Genomic DNA, 10,504 nt, shown 5'->3' with positions numbered 1-10,504 from the left:
ACATTCAGTGATCCAGCACTCTGCTGATGATGATATTTGCATCATGCTTCTAGTACGCAGACACCTAGCATTTGCATTTAACCAAAGTATAATTTTGGCTTAACTTGTACTGCTGAAATTGCTTACATATAACTATGGAATGTCAATTTTCTATAATTACCGCTTAACAGGATGTTTTCAACTAAGCTGACCATGCATCATCACATGGGGATTCATGTTAACAGGGTGTTAAGTCATTTAAGTGTCCACACTGCCACTACTGCACTCGTCTCAAAGCTTCACTCATACAGCATCTCCGCATTCATACAGGTGCAGTTACAGCACATTGCAATGTTTTAACGTTAGATATCTTCTTTTGATGTTGCTGTTAAACACATTTAAATGTACAAAGTGAAACAGTTGTAGTAGATCATTGCTTTGGAATGAAGGTGACAAATCTTATCCAAAACATTTCTAAGCTCTAGTCACAAAGCATAAAGCATGCTCTTAGTAAGGGCATTAAATGTCTTCCCCTTAGCTCTTTAATTAAAATAGTAGCAAATATGTGGAGAACAATGGCCCATGGTGACTTGCACAGATTTAGAGCTTCATGGAAGTCCTTTCAGATGAATGGTTCTCTTGAAACGGTTGCCATGACATTGCACTGTCCCGGTGTGAGAATTTGAGATTTTTTTTTTCAACTTACTTTAGGGGAAAAGCCATACAAGTGTTCCCAGTGCTCCTATGCTTCTATTGATAGTGGCTTTCTGTGCCGACACTCAAGAACACACACACAAGAAAAGCCTTACTGCTGCCAGTACTGTCCTTATCTAAGGTACATGCATACTTGTCACAAATTCGACAGTCTAAAGTTGTATCAGACTCTCTTTGTAACTAAGAATAATGCCCTTCATCTTACTTCAGTACCTAAAGTAAGAGTTTAGACCTCCATTCACAGCGTCATCACATAGGAGAGTCCTTCCCCTGTCTCATGTGCTAGTATTCCACACCAGACCGCAAGCTGCTGGTGCGCCACATGAGGAAATATCACAGTGCGGAGCAGCCCGTGGCACTTGGCCAGAGGACAGCTTGTGTTCGAGCTTCCAAACTGCAGCTTCTCAAAGAGCAAGGATATCCAAATGATATTTATGATTCTAATAAAACTTAATTTTTTTATTTCTATGTTTTAAATTCGTCATCCTTGAGTGTTTTCTTTTCTAGTTTATAATGACAAAGCCATAAGTATTTATATGAGGTTTTCCTAATTTCAAAATGTTGGGCCAAATTTGATATATTAGTTCTACATTTTATGTACCATTGTCAATGAATATTTTGACATGGCTGTAAATAAGAAGAGATCACCTCAGCATTTGCATAGTAACTGAGGCCATGGTATATTATGTTAAGTGGAATGTAGGTGAATGTAATTGACTCTTTTCATAGGCTGTTAATTATAGCTTTAAAATGGTAACCGATTAAAGGATTGACCCAGGTTGCAGCAAGCCTGCGCTTAAAATGAAAACCAAATCCCACTACCAATCCAATAGAAACTGGATTATCCCACCTGTTGCTCAACTAAAGAATGAGGAGCCAAATTACCCATTAAAAGAGTAGGTATTGTATCATATGCCATTTTTAATATATAATTTTGTAGTTCTGTGTACGCTGAAATCTGTATTTAAGGATTAGTGAGAAGGAAAAACTGGCAATGCTGCAGCTTGTCCATTAGAAACACTTGACTGATTCTTGGTCTTGCGGGAGAGTTCACAGAGTATGCGCATAAATGGGGCTTTTAGAGCTCATTCTCAGGAGGCGAAGACAAAGGCGGGCAAGTTTGGAATAGTACTGTGGGAGGATCTCGTATCACATGCTATAATTAAAACACGCTAAATTCTAAGGAGGCCTTCAACACCGAACGGGATTTTCAGTTATTCCAATTGTTTTATCTTTGTAAACGGCTCTAGACTTAAAACTTTGAAGAACTTAAAAATAACTTTTACTTTTAAAAACGCGTCTCGAGACTCCTGCGTTCTGTTGCACTAAGTCTGTTTTAAACGTGTTCGTTGTGAACTGCCCCTAATTACGATTTTACTCCTTTGTAGAGATATATGTGCTTTGGAACTGGACTATAGAAATCTATACAATTGTTTACGGTAAATTGCATATTCCGAATATTTATTCGTTTAGCCTATGTGAATATACCGGAATGGACGTGGACAGTTTTCCTGATCTGAGTGTAAATGACTGTTGGGTGGTTGGACTCGAGCGCTTCGCTGTTGATCCTGTTGGAGAAGAGGAAGAGTTTTTCGAAATAAGGACTGAATGGTCTGAAAAAAACGTAACGTATGTGCGAAGGCGATATCACGATCTAGTGAAACTTGCAAAAAAATTGAGGAAATCATTTCAAGGGGACAGAGGGAGTTTCACTGAATCATTGATGATTGAGGGTATGACATTTGTGTCTTTGTAGATGCCTTTATTTGATTCATAGAGGAGTTGAGAACGTTTGGAATGAGTGACCATTTCACTGATTGGAGATTTTTTATGTGTTTCTTTCATCAGCACTACAGAGGATAAAAGAAGCAGAAGAAAACAATGACATTGAAGCCAGGTGGAATGAGGTGGAAAAAATATTGAGGAATATAATCAAACTGCCACAAAAGGTGCTTACTAATTTACCCTAGCACACTCATTCCCAGTCACTGAAAGGTAATGCATCCCTATAATAACCTACTTAATATGCAAATCATTCATTTTTCCAGTACTCCCAGTCTGAGGCAGTTCTTACATTTTTCAAGACTTCTCCTCTTGACTATACTTTGAAAACCATGTATGAACCAATCCAGTCTCTCTACCAGAGTCCTGTCACTGTAGCCGGTTTGTCTTCATGAGTTTGTCTGTATTCTAAAGTTACAAAGCAGTACTGGCGTTTGATTAAGCTCTGTAGTTTTATAGTAATATGTGATGTATCTTGTCAACAGATGTCAGGAGGGCCAATGGGTTTTGTTTGGCCAATACAGAGACTGTTATTTTTGATGCATATTTACTAGAGGAAGCAGTTGAATCATCTTCTGTGCACTCTTCAAAATACAGGTAAATATCTGATGTGCGAACATCCCAATAGTATACTTTCCCAATTTTGTAACAGACGTTTGCCAGTGGAATGAGCAATGTATGTATCATATGTCATCACATCCAGCTTTGACATTGTGGCCCAGAAACGGACAGGGGAAAAAAATCTAAATGGGATCAAATGCGACAAGGAAAATGGGCACAAACCTCGAATGGGCACCATGACCCCAGTTCTGACTGCTGGTGCTAATGAAAGTAAAGAGTCAGACTGTCACCCTAAAAAATCACAGATCACCACCGGACACCTGACTTACCTCCAACTACAAGCCTGCGAGACAGACATCCTCGAATGACGTAGTGAGATGGATCAAAGAATTGCAGTATAAGACCCTGACATAGACATTCTCTCCGACTTTCTATTCTGAACGACTGCAAAAATATTTAGGCATAACTTACCTGTTCTGGAAATGCAATAACATTAAGAATAAGATTTTTTTTTCTCTAAAAGATAAAGATTTATTTAAAAATATAGATTTTATATACAAATATTATTATAAACTCGTTGTTTTATGTTTACAATATTTCTTACTATAATTTGTAAAAGAACAAAACTCAAAATACAGCTATAAAATGTTTTATATAGTTAATAGTTTAAATAGTGAGCAATGCAATATATATATATATATATATATATATATATATATATATATATATGTAGGTCAAGTCCCTATATGGAAACAGATTGTGAAGTGATAGGTTGATCATTATTTAACTGGAACAGGGAGAATCATTTCAATACACATTTAGGTCAGTGAGCAGTTCCCATGATTAGGGATGGTAATCAGTCATTATTGGACCAGGCATTCTGCTCCACTTCCACACTGCATAAATTGATTTGGCTCACTGCATCCACTCAAACAATCCATACACTTATTTTGGGTCAAAAAGACTTTTTCCATCAACATTTGCCCCCTCTATGGCTAATTTGTTATTCTAAACAAGAAACATCGGTAGCATTTACTTAGTTAATGAGTTCTAAAAATCGAAACAGCTTTTCATTGTCTACATTTCATCCTGATTACCTCTTTCTGTTACAGGGCTATCTGGGGTGCTTGCCAACATTTCATATTAACCATTTGAACTGCAAATTAAACTATGAAAATGGGGTCATTCATGTGGAAAGGGGCACCTCTCTCTATGAATGTCAGCGTAGTTATTTTTAACATCATTACATCATTCAGAATTTTTGCAAAAAAATTATACAGTCAAAGTTTGCAAGCACCTTGTTTTGATAAAATCTTCACTCTTAGGTTTATAATATATTTTTCTTTTAGAAAATTACAATTGGTATTCTACTGTTTTACATCTCAATATCACTCATATGATAATAGGATAATACAACAGTAGAATATCCTTTGCTCTAAAATGTCTAATTAAAGTAATATTCTGGGTCCAATACAAGTTGAAGGAACTGTTCAACCCAAAATGAAAATTCTTTCATACTCACCCTACTGGCATACCAGATGTGTATGACTTTCTTTCTTCTGCAGAACACAAATTAAGATTTATAGAAGAATTTTTCAGCTCTGTAGGTCCTCACAATGCGTGAATGAAAGTGAATGGGTGCCAAAAATGTTAAGCTCCAAAATCTACATAAAGGGAGCACTTTTGTGGTAATTATGCCACAAATGGTGTCAATTGATCTTAACTTGTATTAAAACCTGAACATTCTTTGAGGCAATTTTAGCTAATGATAGATCAAAATAATGTAAGGCATTAATGCATAATCCATAAATGTGCTTATGTCATATTGTATTTTTAAGTTACATGCATTAAGACACTTTCAAAGATCACAAAAAACTGCTTTTGTCATCAGCTGTTGAATAGCATTGTTGAATATATATATATATATATATATATATATATATATATATATATATATATATAGCCCAGAAATAGAAACCTGTTCAATATGATTTTAAGCAGGTCAAAATTTAGAGTGTTCACATTTTTTGACCATTACCATAGGCCAAGCTGAGAATTACGGATCAATAATAACTTGTTGGTACATTGATTAGTATATAAAAGCTAAAGCAGGGAGCCACCATTCAGAAACTGGCACATTCAAGAAGAGGACATTTGAACTGTTTGTGTTTTGACAGAACATTTTAGAAGCTTTTTACTTATTTTACTAGAATTAGTTTAGTTTTGCATACAATAAAATTACTACTGACATTACAATATCAAGCGAAAGACAATGAACCATCACTCTTCATGGAGAGGACATCATTGTGCCCCTGAAGACACCAACTGCACTTCAAGCTTGAAGGAGTCCTTAGGCGGCAGGAGCTATAAGTTACACCACGTGCCATTCCATGGGCCAACCCACAGCCACCACCATGAGCTTCCACACCCGTTTCCCACTGTGGATGTTCCTGACCATGCTCACTACATCATCGGCTCGGTCATCTTAATAGTTGGCATCACTGGAGTGATTGGAAATGCTCTGGTGATCTACGTGTTCTCCCGAAGCCATACCCTTCGCACTGCGGGGAACATGTTTGTGGTGAACCTGGCTGTGGCTGATTTCTTCATGTCTCTCACCCAGTCACCCGTGTTCTTTGCAGCCAGCCTGCATAGGCGCTGGGTGTTTGGTGACCGTGCTTGTGAGCTCTACGCCTTCTGTGGAGCCCTCTTTGGAATCTGTTCCATGATGACTTTGACTGCTATTGCGGCTGATCGCTGCCTTGCCATAACTCAGCCTCTTGCCCTTGTAGGAAAAGTTAGTCGACGCAAAGCTGGCGCAGTGCTGGCTCTTGTTTGGCTCTATTCTTTAGGCTGGAGCCTTCCGCCATTCTTCGGCTGGAGTGCTTATGTACCAGAGGGTCTTCAGACTTCCTGTTCATGGGACTACATGACTTTCACTCCATCAGTGCGTGCCTACACCATCCTCCTCTTCCTTTTTGTCTTCTTTATCCCTCTGGGCATTATCGGTAGCTGCTACTTTGGAATTTTCAGAGCTATCCGAGCAGCCGGGAGGGAGATAAGAGAGCTGGGTTGTGGGGAAACACACAAGGTGTTTGAACGTATGCAGAGTGAATGGAAGATGGCTAAGGTTGCCCTCCTTGTGATTTTGCTCTTCGTAGTATCCTGGTCACCCTACTCAGTGGTGGCTCTTACTGCTACAGCAGGCTATTCCCATTTTTTGACCCCCTACATGAATTCAGTGCCTGCCGTTATTGCCAAGGCCTCAGCCATCCACAATCCCATTATCTACGCAATCACACATCCAAAATATCGGGCAGCTATTGCACGCTATATTCCAGTTCTTCGCCCTATCCTGCGTGTAAGAGAGAAGGACTTTCATTCATCTTTCAGTTCCAGCAGTGCCCTCTCCTCCCGTCGTCCGACACTTACCAGTCAATGCTCCCTGGGGGTTAACATGGGCAATGCTGCACGGGCTAATGGCCGCTGGGGGAAGACCCGCTTGTCTTCTGCTTCGGACACTGATTCCTGCTGGACAGAGAGTGAGGCTGACGGTTCCAGTGTGAATTCCTTGACATCTAGCCGCCGTGTGTCCACAGAGATCTCTACAGATACAGCCATTCCTGCACAGTCCAGCAGCAGCATCACCACCAGTGGGCAGAAATTAGGGAAGTCGGACAAAGTTTTAAGCATGCCTGTGGCATCTATTTCTTTTGAAATGGATACATCAGAGGGGGAGCCTCTGTCTGACGGGAAGGCTTTCCTCCTTGGGGGGAACTAAGAGAATAATACAGTGCTACAGATGGGTCAAAATGTTGGTAATAGTTATTTTAGTAGTTGCTTTGGATATGACCTGTTACTGTAGTTTTATTATGATTGTATAATCCTTGTGTCCTTCTTTATTCCAAATTTTGTTGTCTTGTTGTTTTTGAAAACCTTAAAAAAAAATCTTGGTTATGTGTGAATTAATAGGGAGCTTTTACTGATTGTAACCATTTTGTTCAGCTAACGTAGCCATTTTAAATGTTTGTTTATTTATAAAACTGATAGTTTCTTTTATCTGAAAATATTCTGATGTAAAATGTAGTGGTAATGTAATTATGTTTGGCATACATTTTATTGAAATAAAATACCATCTGCAGTCCTGGTTATTTGTAATGGTCACCACTGTAGTATAGATACCCACAGTAAAAATACAATTCAGCAACACCAAACAAACATCTTGCAGTAGTGTACTGTAACTAAATGTATATACCAATCAGAGAACATGCACATGGAAATGTATTGCTTTGTATCCCTGAGTGCTTTTGTTATATATCAAATAATTGCCACTTGGTTTGACATATTGTTACTAATGCAGTGGCATTCATACCATTTTAAGTATGTCTAAAGTGTGGTAATACTTCTGGGATCACTGTATTTTTACATATTTTAAATGGTAGCCAAATCTTTGTATCGTTAGTATCACTCTCATGAAAAAGCGAGCAAGCAACACCATTTTCTGCTACGTTTCACTGAATATTAGGATAATCTGACTTTTATTTTGAATTTCTTTACTTGACTTTTTTAAATCCTGCTCCGGAAGTTGTATTAAACAATGGTACGCTGATGTTGCCGACTTCACTGTCTTTCGCGTGAACGCCCTTGTCTCTTGTCTGACTGTCTTAACACAAGTGCAGTGAGACACGAGGCTCGTTTGAAGTGAATCATTTATGGCAGTCAGACAGCTGGCAAAATAATTATCAATATGGGGGAGGATGTTATTGATTACAACATAGTATTTCCAGAGGCACTGATCTCAGGTGAGGTGACGGCAGCAATTAGCGTGCCTTCTAATATATATTAGTACGTGCAAAATGCATGGCATCTTGCAAGCTGTGTTTGTAACCTTGAGACATATCGATATGTTAACTAAATTGGTGAGCTTTATCAGGATTTGTGCGGTTTAAGGCTTAAATTCGATACTACTTGTGTGTATCTGTCATGGGATTTGTGTTGCGTATATTGTTCGTCTCTTGACAGAAAAACATTGGCGCGGATCAAAGGAACCAGTGGTAATTCTTTTAGGTTGGGCTGGATGCAGAGACAAACATCTGTCAAAATACAGCTCAATTTATAATGAACAGGTGAGATCAACATTTTTCCTAAAGGCCCTGACAACGTAATATATACTATGGGGTTCAAAAGTCTGGCTTTAAAATCTGGGATTCAAAATCTAATTTAAATATGAAAATAAACAGAATGCTTTAGATTTGAGGAAAATATATGCACTGTGTAATGTGTTGTAATGAAACATAATCTTTTGATCATAAATGCTTGGGGACACTGAATGTTGTATAAGGATGTGCTGATACTATAAATATTTATGACGCTCTCCTGTTGTAATTACAGCATAAAAAATGCTTGCAATTTATCAGTACTAACTCTTATTGATAGATGGATGGATTGATAGAGAAGCAGAGGGAAATTAAGCAGTGACATTTAAAATGTTACGATTTTATAAAAAATCACACGGAAGCATGCCCGATACGAACCGAACCACGCAACCCATCCCGTCAGGCACATCATCACCCCCAGTCCTACATTTGGATGCCACCAATGTTCAAACCAAATCTACACCATTGTATATACAATATATACATGCATGCTGTTAATATAAAATGGGGCATACTCACATTATTTACATTTAATGCTAATTTTTTTTAATTAAACTTTTCACTTAATTTGATATGCTGATGATATAATTTTTAATAATAAAAAAATCTGTTTAAATTATAAAAAAATGCAAAATAGAAGTATTTTACCAATGGTTTAAAAGGGCGGTCACACTAGGCATCTACTCACTTTCCTACAAAAAACACGCAGTTTTGAAATATGTTTTCTTTGTACTGATCCTAGAGATACACAATGCATAAGATACACCAATAACAGCTTCTCATTTCCTTTCAGGGATGTGTGACTGTGCGCTGCACGGCTCCATTGAAAACCGTTTTTTTTTCAGAATCATTCGGATACAAGGAACTCCGAAGCACTGCTCACAAATTACTTGAACTTCTTTATGACTACGAGGTTGAGAACAACCCAATTTTTTTCCATGTGTTCAGCAATGGTGGCTTCATGCTGTATCGCTACATGGTTGAGTTATTGCACAGTCACAAGCAGTTTAGCACTCTGTGTGTGATGGGCACAATTGTGGACAGCGCTCCAGGCAGTCAAAACGTTATAGGTGCCCTCAGAGCTCTCAAAACCACCTTGAGGTCTAAAGTCAATGTGCTGTTGCAGTACCTCCTCCTGGCACTGTTTGCTATTATGGTTGTCCTTCTCAGGATTGTCCTGTATCCTATGACCAAGTACTTTCATAAGAACCACTATGATGCCATGATGGAGCATCCAGCCCCTTGGCCTCAGATGTATCTCTATTCGAGAGCTGATAGGGTGATCAGATACAAAGATGTGGAGAAGATGGTTAAGGCATTGCAGAAGAAAGGGCTGATGGTTGAAAGCTTTGATTTCATCACCCCTGCCCATGTGAGTCTTTACAGAGACTGCCCAGAGGACTATTCCAACAGGTGCAGGACATTTCTGACCCACTGCATGATGTCTTCAGAGGAGACATTGATGACAAAGCGCCTCCATGTGCACCACTGATTATACAGCTCTTGATCTGCCTTTGAAAAGTGTAGGTTGTAAATATACACACTGTAAATGTACTCGTGCATAAACCTTCTTATTTGTGAAATGAAATAAAGCACTGCTGTTTAAGAAATGTAACAAACTGATTAAACCCTAAATGAAGTTTTAATGGGGTGTCATTTGTACCCTAATCTCTTCTGTATTTGTCTTATGCTGTGAATTAAGTGGTAATTTAGGGGTTATGGATTTGTCACATTATTGACATTTTTAGACATTGTGAAGGAGTAAAGATGTGTATTTAAACATTGTGAATGAATAAATTTATGTATTTGACTAATGTGCCTTCCTTAAATAAAAGCTTGTTTTAACAAAAAATCTATTAGATTCTGCCTTTGATAGAGTAAATCAGTGCAATGGGGCAGCTGGAGCTGCTACAACTGAGAAGCCACTGTTGTTTTGCAGTGACAAACACCTCAGTTGATTATCAATGCTTCTTTGTTCTGGAATATAGACATTATTTACAAACACAAAAACAGTTACTGGGGGGTGAGCTGGCATTTTGCCATAATTTACAGAATATATCCCATTATAATGTAAAGCTATACAGAGTAATCTACTATTACTGTAAACTAAAAGAGACTTTAGTGAACTAGTGCATTTTACACAATCCTCTCTTGTTTATCTAAAAAGACATCTGACATCAATGCAATGACATACCCACCTTCATATTTGTCAAAGAAAGATATTTTACTTCCAGGCAGGGAAAATTGGCCTTTGTCATACCTGACAGTCAGCCAGTTTATGATCAGGAGGACTTCAAATTGGTCAGGCATAG

The 10,504-nt window shown here is 38.3% G+C and overlaps 3 protein-coding genes across 3 annotated transcripts; all 3 read left to right on the top strand.

Annotated features, from left to right (window-relative positions):
* Positions 1 to 1,842: 1,842 nt before the first annotated feature.
* LOC127645144 (PX domain-containing protein 1-like) lies at positions 1,843 to 3,533 on the top strand. The gene is made up of 5 exons (XM_052128673.1): positions 1,843 to 2,426; positions 2,542 to 2,642; positions 2,742 to 2,856; positions 2,961 to 3,072; positions 3,179 to 3,533. The coding sequence occupies exons 1-5, from the start codon at positions 2,186 to 2,188 to the stop codon at positions 3,402 to 3,404; spliced, it is 795 nt and encodes a 264-aa protein (XP_051984633.1). The 5' UTR covers positions 1,843 to 2,185; the 3' UTR covers positions 3,405 to 3,533.
* Positions 3,534 to 3,826: 293 nt separating this feature from the next.
* LOC127645135 (melanopsin-like) lies at positions 3,827 to 7,152 on the top strand. Its single transcript, XM_052128660.1, has one exon. The coding sequence runs from the start codon at positions 5,309 to 5,311 to the stop codon at positions 6,815 to 6,817; it is 1,509 nt and encodes a 502-aa protein (XP_051984620.1). The 5' UTR covers positions 3,827 to 5,308; the 3' UTR covers positions 6,818 to 7,152.
* A 494-nt stretch (positions 7,153 to 7,646) lies between these two features.
* Positions 7,647 to 10,020, top strand: tmem53 (transmembrane protein 53). Its single transcript, XM_052128672.1, has 3 exons — positions 7,647 to 7,838; positions 8,059 to 8,162; positions 8,986 to 10,020. Exons 1-3 carry the CDS (start codon positions 7,784 to 7,786, stop codon positions 9,682 to 9,684), a joined length of 858 nt encoding a protein of 285 aa, XP_051984632.1. The 5' UTR covers positions 7,647 to 7,783; the 3' UTR covers positions 9,685 to 10,020.
* The last annotated feature ends 484 nt before the right edge of the window (positions 10,021 to 10,504 follow it).

Source organism: Xyrauchen texanus, chromosome 6 (assembly GCF_025860055.1).
Source record: "Xyrauchen texanus isolate HMW12.3.18 chromosome 6, RBS_HiC_50CHRs, whole genome shotgun sequence".
Classification (NCBI taxonomy): Eukaryota; Metazoa; Chordata; class Actinopteri; order Cypriniformes; family Catostomidae; genus Xyrauchen; species Xyrauchen texanus.
This window is presented reverse-complemented; position numbering and strand designations above follow the sequence as displayed.